At 41.2% G+C, this 20,503-nt stretch overlaps 1 protein-coding gene across 1 annotated transcript; it reads right to left on the bottom strand.

Moving 5' to 3' along the window:
- Window positions 1–4,978: 4,978 nt before the first annotated feature.
- SLC16A12 (solute carrier family 16 member 12) lies at window positions 4,979–14,486 on the bottom strand (the record flags this gene model as incomplete). Its single annotated transcript, XM_080347864.1, has 6 exons — window positions 4,979–5,241; window positions 6,430–6,689; window positions 7,813–8,404; window positions 10,818–10,961; window positions 12,219–12,322; window positions 14,386–14,486. The coding sequence occupies 6 exons, from the start codon at window positions 14,484–14,486 to the stop codon at window positions 4,979–4,981; spliced, it is 1,464 nt and encodes a 487-aa protein (XP_080203990.1).
- Between the last annotated feature and the right edge of the window lie 6,017 nt (window positions 14,487–20,503).

Below are 20,503 nucleotides of genomic sequence, written 5' to 3'. Positions count from 1 at the left end.
CTGTGTGCAAAACAACATCCATCTAGTTTACTCAAAACAGCACTCTCAGTAGCTGCTACAGCAAACATCTGGAGTGGAAGGAAAGGCAGTCTTTGAGACACCAATGAGCTGGCTATCTGCAGCCATGCTTGTGAAACAAGCCAGGGGTAGAAAACACAAGAAATGTGCAGAACTGGACACAGAAGGCAGAGCGCACCTACAGCAAAGGGCTGGGTGCCCACAGAGCCTATGTGAATGGAAGAAAGGTCTGAAAGGACAGAGTGAATCAGTGGAGGATACTATTGTCTTCAGATATGAAACTGAAAGACAGTATTCTTTACAACAGGGTGGCTTAATTCCATTATATTGTACCTTGGTATAACAGAACACGGTTCTCAGGGAAAACTAATGCTGTACTTCCAAAACATTTCTAAGCCCTAATCAGTAGTGTAGGATGACGCAAACTGGTGACTGAGCCCATCAGGAAGGATGTGCACTTTTGTTTCCAGCCATCCTGGAGCATTCCTGCCCCTGCAACAGCAGTCCCTTGTACAGACACTGTGACAGCCTGAAGGAGTGCAAAATATGATGCCAGATTGTGAAACATCAAGAAACCTCTCCCCTCTCAGCTCTCACTGAAAGAATCTTTCAGTGACATAATAGAAGAGAAAGTGATCAGGAGCTTAACAGTGCATGTACTACAACCACATCTTCCTAAGGGCTGTGGCACAAACCATCCTTGTTTTCCAGCCACCTGCCAGCTTATCTCTTACAAACAAAGGTGGCCCTACCTAGGAACAGAGCAGGGAGGGCAAAGAAGAGGAAAGAGTGTGAGCAGGACTGACATGCTGTTCCTGAAAGCTGGTAGGAACAATAGTAGGGTTGAAGTGAGGAACTAGTGACTACCTATGGTGTTGTGCTCAGCTATGTGGACAAAAGGGTACATTAAGTGACCTCACTGCCTTTCTCAGTCTTGAGGCTTCTAACATCAGCATTGTTTCCATCCAAACCCTCCCGAAGGCACAGCAGGCAGCAGAAAGGAATGAGGAAAAGGTGGTGTGGGTTCCCAGAGCCATGGTGGCACATCCATGCTCCCCTCCACACACTGCCACCAGGGCCTCTCCTGCCTCTCTCCTGGAAAATGAACCTTGCAGAAATAAGAAGCAGCAATTAAGTATTTTGGGAAAAAGATGAGCCTGAACTTTTAGCTCAGAGTCAAAGTGGCTCAGTCTTCTCCACAGTAAGGAAATTGATGGTGAGGCGCAGTGACGCAAGAAATCCATTTCATGTGCTTTACCTTCTTTGGACTCTGGAGGATTGTGCTGGACGGCAGTAGTCCTAGCGGTGCTCTGTGCATACACTGACTTTTATTTCTTGCCTAGTGTCTTGTAAATTAGTAGAAATGTTATTTCCCACACGGTGGTGCTGCTGTATTGCCTGGCCTGTCAACATAGGGAAGGGGCTGAGCTTGAGCCTCACGAAGCAGAGAAAACAAAACCCAGAGTTTGCAGTGTCCAATTCCAATGGGTAAAACCAGAACCACACAGAAGCTAAGCACCTCTGAATTCACACCCAAGTATGAACACATCAGTGGAGCCTACACTAGGGATGCAGGGAGAAAAGGAGTGAAGATAACCCTTCAGGAACTATTCATTTATGGATCAAAAGCACCTTCTAAATTATTAAGGAAACTCTGCTGGAATATCACAGAACAGTCACTCAGAAGAAGGTATTATTTATTAAGGTGATCCTGACTAAGGACTTTGTTATGCTGTACATGAAGTACTCTTACAGCTTAACTTAAACAAGCTTTTCCTTCTCACATAAATTTGTAACAGTTGAGAAAGCAAACAAGGAATTCTCATGGCAATATAAAATATATTCACCATATAGCAGCACAGACAAACTTTTTTTTTTTTTTCCAGGAGATAAATGATCATCCAAGCTGGCAAAACTATTTAGGGCCTTTCCTTTCCTTTCCTTTCCTTTCCTTTCCTCTCCTTTCCTCTCCGAAAACAGAGTTATTTTTCAACAGAAGGTACTTGAGTTTTTCAATGCTGCTTTCACACAAATTTTCAAGGTACAAATTATTAAATGTTCCAAGACTGATTTGATAAAAATTATCACTAAAACCTAAGCAACTTAAAAAGAATGATGATTTCCCCATTTCAAACCTCACAGAATATAAATATGTAGGATAACTTCAGCAGCTGTAAGCAGCTTCACTTAGACTGAATTCCCATTCACTGCAGAGAACAGATGATTATCCCAGGCAGGATTCATCTGAGGCAGGATCCTTCTGTTTGTGTCTCAGACAGATGTTACCCTAGCCAAGTCAGACCATGCTGTCCTGGGAAGCCAGCCAGGCTCAGTGGTGTAGTGGTCCATTCATTCCTGTATCCATCAGTGCTTACCGGGGCTGGTGGGACCATGAGGTGGGAGCTGGGGAAATTGTCCACAGCTAGCCCAGGTATCTCTGCCTACAGCTGCACCATGCCATGCCAGGAAATAGCCCCTATAGAGAAAAGCATGAATATTATAATCTCGAAAAAAACCCCAACATTGCAGATACAATAAATATATTTTTTGTAAATAGTATAATCCAGAGAATTCTATAATATGCCACCTGAAATATTTCACATGGCAGGATGAAAATGAGCTGTTCAGTTTGGGTTGTGTAGACCAGCAGGCAGAAGTTGGGTATGAGGCTTCACAAACCTGGATTGTATTCCCATTTCTTCCACTCGCAGGTTATTTCTTGTTATGCTTCCTTCTGTCTTTGTTTCTTAATGCAGAGATTCATGTCAGCACTGGTATTTCACAGTGTGTTTTATGCACAGAAAGCATCATTCTGGCATATAAACTTTTGTCTATTGATGAGTTAGAGCAGAAACAGTGTCAAAAAATCTTGAAATACTTGTACCATTTTCCACAAAACATCTGTGGTTAAAACCATTTGAATATTTTCTGCTGAATTAGACATTTAAAACAATAAATAATGCCTTAATTTTAAGTTAATCACAAAACAGAAAAGCCTGTGAAAGAATATATTGAAATTTAAAAAAAAAATCCAAAAAACATTAACAATGTATTACATGGTATTATTTACTAGGATAAAAATGCATATAGTATTATTCCAACGGGCTTTTAACATATGCAGTTCTACCATGAACAACTGCTGACATGTCATGATGTGGTAAAAAAAAAGTAATTCAATGTTTGTAAAGTAAATGACAGCAGTAACTTATAGCTTGTTGAAACAGCTTATCTTCTTTATCGACCACAAGATTCCCTAGTTTTTGATGTGAAACTTTTGCAGTAAGATCTAAAACTTCTTCGACACTACTAATTAATAAAGCAACCTTTTTTCCCCCCCAAATGTGCATATTTTTCCTAACTCATTAAGAAATACTCATAATTCATTTTTTATTAATGCATGTTAAACAGAATTAGGGCCCAGGACTCGGTTGCCACACAGAGCTGAAAAATGTTTATGTTATTAGTTTGAAGCAATTTTTGTATTCTCATCTGATGTTCTGTGATCTGTCCACGTAGATCATGCTACTGATTGCGACCATGCTTCTGAAGCATGACAGCAAGAAATGCTTTGTTTGAGCACAGACAACTGAAGAAAAATTACTTTAATATGTTAGATTTGAAATATGCATGAATAATAGAACTACTTGATACACATACTATTGATATATATGGAAAAATAGATTATACTCCGATGGTTTTACTCTCGATCTAAATCAAATTTGTGAATGTCAGCCTGTGTTGCTTTCCCTTCTGAGGCACAGAGTGGAATAGGACACCATGAGAAACCATTGAGTACACTGCAGATGATTAACAAAACTAGTAGTTCAGCATTGGTGAAAATTATTTGGACACTGATCAATTTGGTAATGAACAGAATGCAGCTTTATACAGTATCAAAACACAGAAATTATTTGCATTGTGAAATGTGAACTTCTGCTATTGCTGACAATGGTTTCACTCTGGAAATGTAGAAACATTCCATTATTTATTAGTTTTTGACACCTGTAATTTACCACATGAACTACATTCGGTCCATAGCTCCTATGAAGCAGCCAGCTGGAGTATGTTCCTCATTTTTGGAAAAACACAAGCATCTCCTCTGATCTCCTGGGCTGCCTTTGGACTTCTTCCAATTTAATGTAACTAAAGCAAGTTTGTCTATCTGTGTGCCTAGTCTAATGGCACAAATTTATCCTCTTCAGACAGTAGAGCAGCCACAGCACCTCCTCTACCCTCTGAGACAAGGATCTGCTGGGGGATCGTACCTAGAAGGTCAATGTTTAGAAATTCAAGCTTCAAAGATATCCAGGAAAAAAAGCAGCAACAACCTCAAAATGTTGCTCTAGGGGGTTTGAGGAAAGGTAGGTCTAAAAGCATATTTGAAATGAAATTGCAACATATGTACAAAATTCAGACACACTGTAAAACTTAAAGCTGCTCCAGAAGTACTTTCATCATAGATCCAAGGCTTTGGCACTTGAAACAGTTATTTGCAAATCGTTTAGTGTGGACTGATAGATGTGGAGGTTTTTTGGTGTTGTGCGTGATTAGTCCATTGAAACACAATAGACCAGAACACCAAAAAGCTTATTTCATTAATATTAATTTTTGAAATAATTTTAACTTTATTGTTCTGTTTTGCTCACTACTTTGTAGTTTTCTTTTGATTTATAGCCAATTATCATCTTTGAGATTACGTGTGGAGTTAACATACTGCATTTCAAATAAATCTGTGAACATTTGTCTCTAAAAACTCTCTTTATTTTCAGTCTAGCTTTCTTCTATTACTGCATTAACTTAGTATTACTGTTGCTGTATGTAGATTTTAGTCAACTAAAACATGACAGAAAAATCTGAGAGATGCCTTGTTTCACAAGAGGAATATCTTTAACAGCATAACACTATAGAGCCACCTCCATCTCAGTCACAGCTGTGTAGTATTAAATCTTGAAAGCACTTGTCATCTCTTGCTGTAGCTGTTTGTATCCACAGCCAAAAATTCAACATCCTTTTGGTCTAATTCTGCTGTGACAGAATAAGCTATTGCTCCATTTGTCCAGATGTGCTCTTTGGTGCCAGTATCATTAGTGAGCGACTGCAAATGCCTTCTTTTCATTTTCTTTGCTAGCCTTGCAAAGCACAATAATGTTGAACTAAGTATCATAGAAAATCCACACAAGAGGAATGATGCAGTATAGCTGCCAGTTGTGTCCACAAGCCAGCCTGTAGGAAAAAAAAATCATGGGTTTTTAAAGGCCCACCAGAATTCTAATAATTTACAAATCATGTGATCAACAGTTTTATAAACTTCTGGATTTATCACATAAAAATATAATCAAACAATACAGGTTTACATCACCGTCACTATAATTTTATCTCCTGGGGCAGGGAGAGATTTGTCTTCAGCAGGTGGATAAGGTTTTTATGGGCTTTCGATTATAGGTCAGACACATGAGAAAAGGCACAGCAGCCTTCCCCACAACACTAAATAAACTAACTGCATGGATTTAGCTGTCAGTCTTTAGACATGCTTAGAGAGCCACGGGGTTAAATATTGTGTGCATGAGATCTTCATACAGAAACATCTAGTGAGCTATGCCATAGGCTCATGCATCACTTAAAATAATTCCATTTTGCAATAATTTTTGCTATGGAAAATTAAATTAAAAGACTCAGAAGCAGAGATTAATTAGGAATTGATGTGAAGGTAGACAAAATATGCAAGATATTTATATACATGTCTGTTTGAAAAAAGATGTCTGTCCTTTCACAGTATGTAAAATCATGTCAGGTTCTTTCTAAAGAATAATAGGAGTAGAGCTCTCATTCTTCCTTCACTGTAATGGAACCGATAGGGAGAATGGTAGTTAGATATTACAGTGATGAGCTTGTGACCAAACAGTAGTAAAGCTGACATGCCTACCTGTTCAAAGCACTCTGGAGATGAAAAGTCCTCCACACAAAAAAACCAACCAAACAAAATCCAACTCAACCAACCGAACACCCCCACACACACCCCTACCCCCTTCCCCAAAAAAACCAAACTCTTGGAATGAAACACTCTCTAGGTTACATTTTCAAAATTGTGTAAATTCATAGTGAAATCTGTTGTTCCAACCACTTGCAATTTCTGTACTACATGAACTGGTGATATAACAGCTCTTAGAAGCCCATTTCCATTCTGGTTTATTTTTTAAATTTCAACTTGCTCTATATGTAGAAATCATTCCATCAACACAGGGCTTAAGTGGGATCTAGAGTCTTATGAAGGTCTAGGTGTGTTATATCCCTGCCCAGCAGCTACCTCCACAATCAGTATGCATCTGCTGTCCTTCCTCTCCTTCTATATCAAAGCAATAGGTAAATCTGAAGTAGTGATAAGATTATAAGAAAGTCATTTTATGAACTGACCTGCAACAGGTGGGCTCACTAGATATGGTATGGCATGGAGAAAATACACGACACCCAGTGCTGATGATAAGGAAGAAGTTCCCACTACGTCTGCTGTCACAACAGGGATCAGTGTTACATAGGCTCCATCAAAGTAGCCAAAAGTAAATGAGAAAGGCACAAGCAAGGGGAAGTTTTGAAGAATTGGCAGGAAAAGACAGCAGAGGCCATCCATCCCCACAGCAAAGAGGTAGCAAAAGTGCCGATGCTTCTTCAGACACCTGCAAATTTCAAAACAGAAAAGAAAAATATTATCATTGTACACAGTACCTCAGTTTCTATGCCCTGGCATGTAGCACTTCAGTCTCTCTCTCTCTCATATAGTTCAAAATTAAGTCAATTTTCTTATGCAGTCTTCAAGATAAAAAGCTCAACACTGACAAGCCCAGACAGGGAAAGCTGCCCACCTACAGCTGCAGAAACATCTGGTAAGCAGCAGCCCATGCTGCCTGCCAGATTCTTTGGGCTGTCCCTACCGAGGGGACCCACTCTGCTGCCAGGATTTTGCAGCCCTCTGAAGTTTCAATGTTCAAAGCAGTATTCCATTGGGCTTTACATCCCAGCCCAGCAAGGTGCTCCCAGTATTATGCCTCTGTTAGTTGTCATCCTTCACATCAGCCCTTAAACACTGGAGTCAGTGTGAGCTAAGCAAGATGGCAAACTCCCTTTCTCCCTGCCCCACAAAACCAATAATTGATTTTTCCCCACAAGCTAAATAAGCACAAATAATATTCCCTTTAGTATCAAAAACCGTCTTAATTTAGCCAGTCTCTACTGATGTTACAGATGCTGTACACAAATGTTTGGAGTGAGATGAGTTAGCAAAGGATGGTGAGTTCTCGCATATTGGAAAATGTATAACAATTTCAGGTCAGTCTTTCTGGCTATATGCCTTACAGTGTTGGGCAAGACCCCTGATCCTTTTCCATGACTTCCGTGCCTCCTCAGCAGCACAAAAGAGATGGAAAGGCAGAGGAAGTAGGGTGAGATCCTGTAGGAAACATGTACAGAGGATCACGCTCAACATACTTCAGGCAGGGGGTTATATTACCACTGTCAAATGCAAAAGTTTTGCATAAACAATTTCTTCAGGTAAAACAAAACAAAAAACCCACAAACAAAACAGCAGAATTGAACAAACTCAGAAGAGATATACATTAAGTAGTAACCATTTCTGAAAGTTAGGCTGTGTGGGGGTTTTGTTTTGTTTTGTTTGTTTGTTGTTTTTTAAAGTTACACATGCTACAGAAAAAGTCCATAATGTTGACTTTCATGTGTTACACCTTATTTCCACACAGCCTCCCAGCAGCTAACGTTTACGCTTGCTTAGCAGTAAGCCATTACCTTCTGTCTGTTAGCCATCCAAAGGTGACATTACCAATGATGTCTATGACACCAAGTATGGACATGAGGAAGGCAGCCTGGTGATGACTCACTCCAACACTCAGAGCATAAGGCACTAGGTAGACAAAGAGAGGGCTACAGCCATATGCCATAAATAAAATGGACACTGCCAGCACCATGAAACCTGGCATCAGTAAAAAGTCATATTCCTTCCACGAACAGTAGCATAAACATTCACGAGACCATGCTTTGATTAAAGGTGAACAGATGGACACTTGTTTTAAGTCTCCTTTCTGCGCTTTGGGGACATAATCCTGTTCAAGAAACTCAGGAGTGGTTTTATGGTCTTCCTTAAGAGCAATAGGTCGCATCAAGGCACCACAGACGCAGAGGTTTAAAACAAAACCTCCCAAGATGAGTAAAGCTCCACGCCAGGAAAACTGCTCGATTAAGAGCTGGACCACAGGGGCCAGGATGAAGGTACCAATTCCACTTCCTGACATGGCTATTCCATACGCCAGCGCTTTTCTTTTGTTGAAATATTTGCCCACCATCGCGATGGCTGGAGAATAACAGAGTGCAAACCCAAGTCCTAGAAGAGAAAGCACAGTGCAAGTGGCTTAATACTAAGCATGACACATGGAACAAACTAAATTAAACCACATAACCCACTTTCATTAGCACGAATGAATAGGAAGCTTTTTCTGATGCTGTATCATGCAGCCCAGTCACAGTGTGAAGAGAAAGCAGGATGACTCCATTCTTCCATGGTCAGGGTCACTGACTTGACAAATCTAACAGGTCATCATTAATCCATGATAACAAGGCTCAGAAAGAAGTGATGGGGTTCACTTAATAAAAAGAACAAGGAGGATCAATAAACATCAGAGAAATGGTGTGTCAGTTCTCTTGAATGCAAGATGAGGTCTTGCCCCAGGGTCTGCACAGATGCTGGCACTGGACACACTGTCCTGATGAGGCACCATTTTGCATTCCAGTCTGTTGCAACCCTGAACATTAATTTTCAGGTCTCTGAAACACAGTACAAAGAGTCTGTCTCTGTTACTAATATTCTACAATAAACCTTTATTAGTCAGCTAAACAAACTCCACACAGCAGCTGCTTGGCATCCTGACCGTTTAAAATCCATGCCTACAGGTAAAGGGCAGGGGAAAATCCTTAGGAAATAAAGCTATGTCCAATTTAGTAAAAAATAAGATCCATCTCTTGGACTGACAAAAAGATTGTGGTCTCTGCTGCAGAACCAGAGAGCAGATTTTAATCACCAAATGCTTGCCCTAACACTAAAACATATATTTCTGAATCAGCTGCAGAAATGAATTCCTGACTAGGGTTTTGGAGTGTGTCCTACATTGAGGTTAAAACAGTCCCCAGTGCCTTTAGTAGAACTTGCCAATAGGAGATAATCACTCGGTGCCGTAACCAGCTTGCCACGTCCTCTTCAAAGGCCGCACTGTGCCAGGCGAGCACAGAGCCTGCCGGGACGGGATAAGCGGATTAGAGGGATGTGGGGTGGTGGGTGCCTGTTCTGGCACCCCTCAGGAGGCGGAGGAAGGAGCAGGGCAGAGAGCTGGGGTTGGACCTGTGTGGGCAGCAGAGCCAGAGGAACAGCCCTGAGCTAGATAACATCACTCAAGACCTGTGAAAATGATCCTTTATTTGGTGCACATCCCGTTTATTTTTCAGTGAGTTGGCAGTAAGAAACAGGTCCCAAAAAAGGCAATAAATGTCCTGTGAAAAGTGGAGATGAAGAGTTTGGGGCTGAAAACATTTTCATATCTCTTAGAAGGCATTCTGCTACTTATTGCCTCCTTTCTCACCTCACCTCTGCTTTACTCTTCACAGTTTCAAGTCCTGCAGCTTTTATGGATATAGACCTTCACCAGTTATGCTCCCACCTCCAGCCTTTACCAACAGTTCGCCTTTCCATTAATCAGTCCCCACAGACTAGAAGTTCATTGGTTGTAGAACTGACTCTTTACAACTCCATGTACAAAGTGCAACCGCTTTTCCACTTCAGTATTCACAGCGGTTCTTGCTAAGGAAGCCTCGATGGCATTAGCATGGTATGTGACACAGTCCCATGAGTTACAAGAAGCCTTTTTATCTGTTATGAACATGTTTGTCAAAGATTAACATTGTAATACAGGAGTGACACGCACTACAATAAGGATTTACTTTTTTTTTTAAACAAATAAGCTGTTGGCAGCATGTGAACTGCAGTAATTCCACCAACTTGTTACTAAACAACAGAGGACCAAGTGCAAGGGCTTATATCACCGTGGCTACCACGTCAGTATTAATGAGGAAGGAATGTCAGTGTAACCATGGGCACCTCTCAAGTTCCTCTGTGCACACCAAACACAAGGAGATAGGACAGAGAAAAGATATTTGTTACCACCATACCTGAATTCAGATGTAGGAGCTGTTACCGCAACACTATCAATCTACAATTTGTTTACTTTTCAAATGGAATGCATGCAAAAATAAGGTGCACAGCTGAGGTACCAGCTTTTCACCCAGCACTCCTCTGCCCACTTACTCTTATGTCTTGATTTAGACTTTTTGTTTTGATACACAAATATTTTGGGGCAGTCTAGAACTCCTGCTCTAAAAAAACTCCTCTCAAATCAGAGTCAAAAAAAGGAAACCTTCTTGTGTATCACCAGCAACAGCAGTCCTTCCTGACCTCCCATAATTTCTGAACTCTAACAATAGCCCTCTCTCTAACAGAAGTTAAAGAGTTGCTTTTGCAGCATGTGGCATTTGGGCTGTATGAGACTCGCTGAGCGCTGGAGCCCTCACAGGGCCAGTCAAAGCCTCTCTTTTACAATGACAGAAACAGGTCTAAGTATCTATATGTAGCAGTGTGCTGGCAATATGACAGGGAGAAGAGATCATCCCTCTTGAAAGGAAGGACCATAATTTTTAACATTCCCATGTTGCTTTTGTTGGCAGGAACAGAGGGGCTGAATGCCTCCTACCTGTAAGGACTCCTAATGATAAGTAGAGATGTTCCAGACTGGTGGCGAATGAACTCAGAATTAGTCCAGCAGATGCAAGCAGCCCTCCTAGCATGATGCCAACTTGGCAGGATACATGATTACTGATTAAACTCCCAAGCGGTGCTTCAAAGAAATAAATAAAGCTGGTAGTTAATGGCAGGTCCTCACACACAGTTAATTGCAATGGTCATGAAGGAAAAGAAAGCGGTAGGCAAGCGGGAGAAAACAGTGATCACAGCTACACAGAGCGGTCTTCCAACATCCCTCTTCTATCACAATGGTGTAAGCTCCAAAAAACTTCTAAAAATTGTTTTCCTAAAAGTCAGGATAAAACTGAAATTCACAGTACCTTTCTCAGCAGCCATTTTAGTAGATCAAAGCCATTAAGGAACATAGCTACTCTGCAGTTTTGGGGGTCAAGGGAGGCCACAGTGACAGCCCACACTGTTCATTACTCCATGCTTACAACACTGAGACCTTCCGCCACCTCAAACTTGCACTTCAGCCCTCAGTAACTTCAGGCATCCTTCCTCACTCCTCCCTGGCCTTATGAGTTCTGCATCAGACACAAACAGGAGAAGTCTCACATCTTTTGGACCATCTCTGGGACTGCTACCTCCCCTGTACTTCTCCAGTGTTGATGGCTCCCAGATCACCCTGCCTCTGCCACGGGGTGTCATCACCAGTTCTCTCCCTCTCTGCTACCTGCAATGCCAGGGCAAGGTTATCCTTATTTTTCTTTTTCCCCTAAGATATAAGCTGGCTGACATAGGAGAATTGCAGTATCTCATTCCAGCTGCATCCCTGTGCCCTCATAGCAATCCTCATGGATTAACCCTCTTCCAAAGTATTAGGGCATGGATTTTCACCTAACGGTACAGTTTTAAAGTAAACTAATGAGAAATTCAGTATAAGTACTGCATCAATGCATGCCATTTTTCAGCAACACTGCATTTTCTTTTAAAGGAAAAGACTATTTGTATACATACAAGTTTGCTAAAAAGAGGATAACTGTGACTTGATCCAAAGGCAAGATGTACATCCTGTGGTAAGTCTCATATATGATTCCAATCAAAACGCAAAAGCAACAAGTGCTCAGTTAGTAGCTCTCAAACACAACTTGTCCAACTAGACCTCAACTAAATTACATTTCTGAAAACTTAAACCATTTAACAAATCAAAGTTCTGTTTCTTTTCAACAGTATGAAGACACTCCCTTCCTGCACAACTATGCTGAGGGAAGCAGCTTAGATATACCATACCCCAGAGAATTCACGGTACCTATCTTTCCCAGCTAACTCCAGCAACTTGTGAACATGCTAAAACCAGATGGAGCTGAAGAAAAAACAGCCACATTCATCTTCAAAGGATAATACGCACCACAGAGCATCGTTGCACAGTCAACAATGGAGTGGATCCAAGCTGTTCTGGCATAATCCTGCCCAAAGTACGCCTGGAACTCCACAAAAAAAATTGAGATGCACCTAGGAAAGAAAACATGAACACCATTCTGTTGAACATGGGATATTTGCCTCACAGAAAACACCAGTCTCACTTCTCAGGTATAAGGAGTATCCACTTCGAGGTCCTCTCCAGCTCTAAGGAAAATCTAATCTGTGGCTTGTCTAAATCCCAATGAGATGTAGAAATTTTTAGACAGTTTCTAAGGGATATTGGAAATGGAGGGTTACCTTAATGCACGAGGGACAAGACATGAAATGATGTGTGCAAGTTGAATAATTCCAGCAGTACTCTGTGTAAAGCACCTAGGCTAGGGTGATTCAACCAGAGAAGAATCCTTGCTTTGCCCTGGCAATGAATAAATCATAAATTGTTGTCCAACTATTATCCCAACAGGGAGATTAGGTGATTAGGCTGATGTAGAACCTAATTCAGACTCATACCTACTCCAGAGAGATTATGAACACTATAATACCACATTTCTCACTGTGGTATCTGCTGCTAGATTTTTATAATTAATATTATTTTTAACTGAAATGAAATAGAAGTTGTAATTATCACCAGCAATTTATAGCCCACATCACGGTGTGACTTTCCTGGTATACAAAGCCACAAGTCCCCAGTTCTTCACTGATGTGGTTGTTTGATAATGGTGGCATTCACATCTGCACAAACTGGCAGGGCAGGGCCAGTGTATTACCTATAGTGCCAACCCCAACTATAGCTATGTGTTCATGGCTGCACAAGTGCAAAGCAAGTGAAAAGCAACTCCTCATGAACAAAGAATCAAAACATAGCAGGAGCCCATCGAACTTCCAACAGTTTATTAAAATGTTTCTATGAGAGGTTATTTTGCTTTGCTTAACGAGTGTTACTGTTCTACCTGTCTCTGCAGGGGAATGGATTAAAAGGCTGCATAGTTTCATTCTGGTTTCTGGATCAGCAAGAGATCCCTTTTATTTTTTCTTCCTGCAAATCAATGAACACCACTTTCTTCAGCTTTTTTTCTTGCACACACTTCATTCTTGTATATACTCTAGATATGTGCCAGGCATTAGATGATTTCTTTGAGATAACGCATTCCACACATGAAAAAGGAATCAAATCCACTAGAAAATCTCTACTGTTATTATGGAATTGGTACATTTGCATGCATAGACTAACACTGTATCAATGTTTCTGTGCCTCTTTTAACGCTATTGACTCCGAGAGTCTAGATTTCAGATCCCTAAAATCTGGCAGCTTTATTTTAAAAGAAATATAAAATTTAGCTAGAACACACTGTACTTACACTATACTAGCTGTTCAACAAGACACTGTCTCACTGTTCCTCACTTACCAGGGTGATTTTACTTCTCTGCTTAATATAGTTTAAATGTCCATGTTTGCACACACCAGGCTCCTCTGCTTCCAGTTGACATCAAAGCCACCCAACAGCAGCTGTGGAAATCATTTCTCTCCAGATGCATACATTATGTTTATGCAAGGCAGCAGTCTGTTCCTGTTCTATTTTTGAGAAAATACTTTCTGCATATTTCAGATACGAGAGGGGCCTCCTCTCTAGGGCATAGACCTCAGTAAGAATGGTACCTGAAATGCTTGCAGTAGGAGCAGGGGTGGTATTTATGGGTTTCTCAGGTAGACTTGGGAGCAAGGCAAACCCACTGGGACTGGCAAAAATGTGCACAGCTGTGGGGCCAGAGGGACACGGCGGATGCGAGGAGACCCTACATGATTCTTTTCTCCCTGACTAAACCAGCACAGCCTGATGTAACACTGCTTGTCTGAGGCTTTGATTCTGTGAAGAATCAAGGAGAGGGTGTTGAGAGACAGAGCAGCTGTCAGAGAACACGAGACTAAAACCAGAGGGCTCATAATCCCTCAGCCATCCCCCCTGCCAGCCTTACAGATTTCAGGAAGCCTTTAAAAATGTAGCAACAGAGAGGTTTGTAGCTAGCCAGAATAACCCCTGCAACTGTGGGATATCAGGGGAGATCCCAAATCCTCTTCCTAAGGAAAAAGAACAAATTTAAAAAGTGAAGTAACACTGCAAACAGTTCCGAAAGACAAGCAGCAGCCCCTTTACCTCGTCACAGCCCTGGTACAGATAGTGACAAGAAAGCAGCCAGCAACAATCATCCACCCCCAGCCTCCATCAGGGGGCTCGGCGTGCCGGGGCGAGGCCATGCTGCGGGCTGGGGCGATTCCTCCCTCCTCCTCGCCTCAGTGGCAGAGGCCAAATCTGTCTGGCTCACAGAGCCTGGGCTGCCTGGTACATGGGTCACCAGCCATCTGAAGAGAGAGAGAGAAAAAAAACAGGTAGAGAAAGAATCAGGGGATATCACACGTGCTGTAACCTGCATGGCTGGGCTAGGACATACTGCTTCAGCTTTATTGCATAAAAGTGAGGGTTTTCTTTCAAATGCAGTCAATGACAATTTGTTGGAAGCCAGAATGCCATCAGAATTTGGCCCCATGTCTGGTATCATTTATTTCAGGGTAAATTGACTGGCAATTGCATCCTAGCACACGATACCCTTTTCCCCCACAAATGTCACAGTACAAACATGTAAGTCACACACTTTACTGGTGCTAGTCACTGAAGCTCATTTACATTCAGTGGTCTCTCCTCACTAACACCAGTCCCTGATTGGAATTATATTTTCAGTTGCATTCTTGACTCAAAGCAGCTATTCTTCCTTGTACACAATTTAGTGTAAAATTTTCGTCTGAGGGAACACGGTTTTCACGTTTGCATGAAAAGGGAATATTCACTGCAAAATCAGAGCAGATCTAATGATGAAATTACCTCATTGTTCTCACAAGTCAAAACTTAGGTGAAGTCTGTAATCAGGTGGGACATGGTGACTTCATATTCTGAGCATGGACAACTGATTGAAGGTTAGAACAAGCCTGTCCCCCTCTTCCATCCACTCAAATCAAAGGAGTGCCTGCATCCAGCCCATGACATGTTCACTGAGTGACTGAGTCATGTGTCTTGGAGTAGCTTTGCTGATGGTGAGGGTATCACCAGCAGCATGGGACCAACAGCCTTTAGTCCCTCCTGTGTCAGTGACTGCACAGCAGGGCTAGTCCGAGGGATCTGAGCCAACCCGCTTCGCTCGGAACAGGCACATGCGGTGCTGGCTCTCAGATCATGCTTTTGCCATCACCAGCAGGCAGCTAACCTCTGGGTCAATCAAAGATTCATAAGACATAAGCAAACTCTCTGGGATGACTTCCAGTTTTGTTTGGAGAGAAACCTCTAAAAGCTTCTTTGTCACCTAATATGCTGAATATGCAACATCCCACTTGTCAAGAACCACAGATTTCCCAGGAAACATTACCTGTTACAGCACATAAGAGGTAAGTGGTTGCAGAGCTACTCAAAAGCACAACTCAAGAAAGCAGCTACATGGCTGCATTCCAAAAGCCAGTGGCTATGCTGTTGTATGAAGCACCTGAACCACCATGGGAAGTGAATAGCAAAGAGAACCACAAAACATGTGCCTGTCAATGCTTTTGAAGAGGGATTTAAGTTTGAAAGAGTATCCTTGAAAGAGTATCCTTGAAAAATACCAGTGAATAAAAATATCCACAAAAGATGCCAAAATTTTATTATACCACCATCTAGTTTTACAAGCTAAAAAAGCTAGCATTAAATATCAGTTCCAGGTCTCTGTATGTTCCTCAATTGCCACTTATTGGTGTTTCTGTGCTAGTCACCCTGTTAGCTATCTCACATTTTACTTTAGGCCAAAAATGCTGTATACTATTTGGAAATAAAAATTACTGTCCTATTTTCTCTCCTTTTATAATAGGCTTTCCTAATATTTATCTATAAGTAAATATATATATAAAGCTTTCTAATGATTCAGAGCCCAAAGCAATACCCACAATAAGCATTAGAACATGTATTAATACTGTCTTTATTGCTCTCTTCTCATCCATTGTCATGAATATCTGTCAAATCGGAAGTTAAATGGTATTATAGGGTCTTTGCAAAGTCTGAGTTATTCTATATGTTTATACAGGGTCTAGTACAATGGGGATCTTCACTACAGCATGAAGTACTATTACAATATAACCCGCACTAATGAACTAGAAGAGAGCTCAAATATAAAAATAAAATCTCTCATGACCTGCTTTTCTTGTCAATTCCATGGCTCTGTGGAGAAATACACAGTGCTCCACTCTGCCTGATTACGGAAATGCTTCACTCTTTGTATAAATAGGCAACATGTCAAATGGGACATCTGACATAGCTACAGTTGGGACTGCATAGCAATGATCACAAAAGCTCACAAGGGTCAAGCAGGAATTCATGGCTGGGGTTACAAGATAAGCAGCCACCAAGCCTGGTATCTCATGCATAGAGGCTCCTAAGTGAGTTTAAAGGGTTGCAGCTGGGTGCAGTCTTTATATGCTCATTCCTACAGCTGATTAGAAAAAAATACACAAAGCAAATGAGATTCAAATGAGTTTAGAATTTCAAACCTCATCTGTGAGGTATTCAATTGCCAGGACTTATGTACATAAAAGATCAATGAAAGCTCTGGAATGGAGACCAGGACAGTTCGCCTTTTCTGACACAACTTTCTAATACACAGCAAAAAATGCCAATGCAGCTGGCAGAGCTTTCTGAGCAGCTTCTGCAGGTGTCCACATGATCCCAAGGACATTACTGGCCTCTTCACAAGCCTTGTGACATTTTGCTTGAAGGGTAAAGTTCAATTTTTGACCTTACCTATTTGCTTCAGGGCAAATACACAGCAGTGCCATGTGTACCCGCACCCTCCTTCCCTCCCCACTATGTTCTGAAACAAATTCTCTGATGCAAACACAGACAAATAGAGGAAAAAAAGGTATGTAGGCAAGTATAGCATTATTCACAAAACTTATGAGGGAGGCTGAAAATGCCTGCAGTCAAGAGATAGAGGACGGGCACATAATCCATGGACTTGTGCTGCTTATTTGTGAGCACACCATACATCTCATGTGTTGAATCCACCCAGACAACAGACAGTTTTGCAGGGTTTATGTTACATTTTGAGTAAGCTGACATGAACTAATGACTGATTCTTTATTTTTATTTAATATTAATTAAACAGTTGTCATAATAAATATGTTCAAATATTGGCTTAACTAGTTTTCTGATGGCTAAGGCAGTGGTTATATGATTCTTCTTGTTCAATCAGTGAATGACCAAATCATCAAGCAGTACAATTTAATGCAAACCACTACCACATCCCGGTCTACTTAGACAGAAAGCAAAATTCAATGCTTTTGTGGATATCTGTGTCTAACCTAGCCACAAAAACAAAGCTGACATCAAATCTAGCATGAAGCCAGAGTGGCACAAAAAATTATACCCCCATTTGGCAATAAAATCATATAATCCTACCAAATTAATGTCACCAAGGAGAGCAAGTGCCAGTGCTTTGCACCATGTGGGCACCACACTTTGCCTCTAACACAAAGGGCCTCAAAAGTGGATTTATTGTATTATTGCAAGTATAATATGTTTTGTTCAAATGTCTGGATAGCCCATAAGAACCCATGACAATCACCTGAATTAACAGGGCATGGATAAAGTTCAAATTATTTTGTTCAAGGATTTCCTGGCAATCATAAGTAATGCTGTTTGGTTGAGTTTGCATGATATGTTACAGACATATCCTGAACAATTCAGATGTACCCCTGCAGCATTTTTGCAGTGTCTTGGCAAGGCAAGGGTTCTTATTTTGTATCTGAGCAGTATTTTTCACTGCCCCTTCTGAAGGGATGAAGGTTTAATTTCAAGTTCTGATCATTAAGGGTGGAGCAGGCAGTTACAGGAATGCAAGGAGGAATAACAATAACCCTTCAATAAGCAGAAATATACATAAAATCTTTCAGAGGAGTCAACAATTTCCACATACAGAGCCCTAACTAATTTTAATGCATGTACAGCAATAGCTGGGTGCTAGGACCTCAGCCTAGATCCCTGGTCCAACTTTGCAGGCAAGCTTCAGATTTGGTCTAAGACCCTAGTTAGCATTTTAGCTGTATGTCAACATACTTGGGAAGAATTTGATGACATATCAGGCTCAGCAAACATAGATTAGGTATTTGGTTACATGATCACTTGCTGTTATTTTCACAGAACACTGCCTCCCAACATACACATGAACAGTAAATATTTAAGGAGGTTACAAGCAGCTAAAACCAGCCACATTATAAAAAATGCCTGACCAACAGAGAAATAGGCTGCCCAACCTCTCCATAGTAGGATCACTACAAACCTCATCTCCCTGACTGTCATAGCCACTGAACTAATAGGTAAATTAAATCACTACCTTTCTTGTTGCTGCACCTGTCTAATAAACAGTTATTATGGCATCCTGACGATTTTATTCTGAAGTGAGAAAACTTCATTTGCTTACACACTGATGCTGTTTTCTAATTATCCGGATCATGGATAGTACAGACTGTGGACTCTGTAAATGAAGTTGAACAGGGGGAAAGCACATACTTTGTCTGAGCAGCCATGTTCTCCCATTCCCAGTTCTGCCTTGGTTTGCTCTCATGTTGCATATTTTTCTTAACATTTCTGGTACAGAATTAGACTTATTGCATATCTACTCGCCCTTTAGCGCTGTAATGCCTGATCCCCACTGGCAGTGCTGGTTGCTACTATAACATCTCAGATGTGAATAAAAGTTCTTGCTGGTTGAGGCAGCTAAAGAAAAGATGGGTTAAAAGAAAAGCTCATGAAAGAGCTCTTCACTTTGTAACCTCTGCTAGATAATTTTCACTGAAGCATTAAATAAATGTGCTTTGCCATGAGTTCAAAGATGATATAAACGAGGTGAACATGGCAACAAATTCTGCTGATCTCTAAGAAAGCCTCAGTTACCCAGTGTGCCCTGACGGTTCACTAAACAGTGACTCTTCCCCAAGTTAATACATTAGGTTTTATTTGGCAGGATAAATAACCTATCAATTGCTTCAGCACATGTTTCTGAGAATCCTGAAAAGAAAACAACTGTTCCTGAGAGCATCTCCCCTACTCAATCTGCTCAGTCAGCAGAAAGTAGTGGATGAGGTTACTAAAAAGGCACTGCTACAACCTTGCACCTCATCACGAGGTCCCTTTTTCCGGGGAAAGGAGCACAGAAATCCACAGCAGCCTAGCAACTGGCCAGCACAGCAATGGGAGCCACTCACCTTTGAAAACACAGCACAAAGCCAGCAAAGCACTTGCTGCCCTCCCTTCTGCCACCATAAAGATTTTCTTCTCCAAACAAATTGATTCAATAATGGTATCACAACAGTGTGAAGATGAGAAGCATTTGCGTGGCAAAAAACAGAGGAAGGGCAAGTACAATCCCACCAGCCGGCCCGTGGACCAAGAGGTTGCTTCTTTCCTACCTTGTTCAGCTGCTCCATTTACTGTGCTGATGTACCCGGGCATCTCTAGAAATGTTTCCTCACCTGCCAGACAGTTTGAGTGCTTTTTGAAAATACTCCATTTGTAGAAGGATGTGGCTTCAGCCAGAAGAACAGGCACAAGGTCAGGTTAGTATCACAGCTGTCCTGCCATGGGAGCACACAGCCCCTAGACCATACAGGGGGTCTCACCCCACTGCTTTTTGCTTCTTCACATTATCCTGGCTACACAAAATTAAAATAGCTGCACATTAAGATGTCTTTGCAATTTTTTCAGAACCGTATGAAAGGATTTTTTACAGTTTATCCCAAAGGAGTTGGCCCAAATACGTATACCAGCATAAGCAAGCACAGAACCCAACACTTACTTTTACCCTATTGGTAATACAGAGATGTACATGAGAGAAGAATTTCTTCTCTGCTTGAAGATGTCTTTGTCCAGCTTCTAAATAAAAACAAAGTGTATGCTTTCCTAAGAAGACTGGCAGGTTGTTCCACCGAAATTTTCCTTGTGCAAGCCAGTGAGCCTGAGGTATAGCTATATAAGCAGGATACACATTTAGCTTCTCAGATCTCCGTAAATTCAGTACCTCTCCAGCACTGTTACAAATTGCTAAAAACAAGAACCATTTAACTGAAAGTTAATGTAGGGAATTGTACCAACTGAAAGTTAATGTAGGGAATTGTACCAGAAGCAAAGTAAATAGTAATAATAAATAATAATAATAATAGTGATAATATTTTTAAAACAAACAAAAAACAACCCAACTTTT

This window comes from Nesoenas mayeri (genome assembly GCF_963082525.1).
Source record: "Nesoenas mayeri genome assembly, chromosome: 7".
Classification (NCBI taxonomy): domain Eukaryota; kingdom Metazoa; phylum Chordata; class Aves; order Columbiformes; family Columbidae; genus Nesoenas; species Nesoenas mayeri.
The sequence above is the reverse complement of the archived record's forward strand: the minus strand, read 5'-3'. Positions and strand labels throughout refer to the sequence as shown.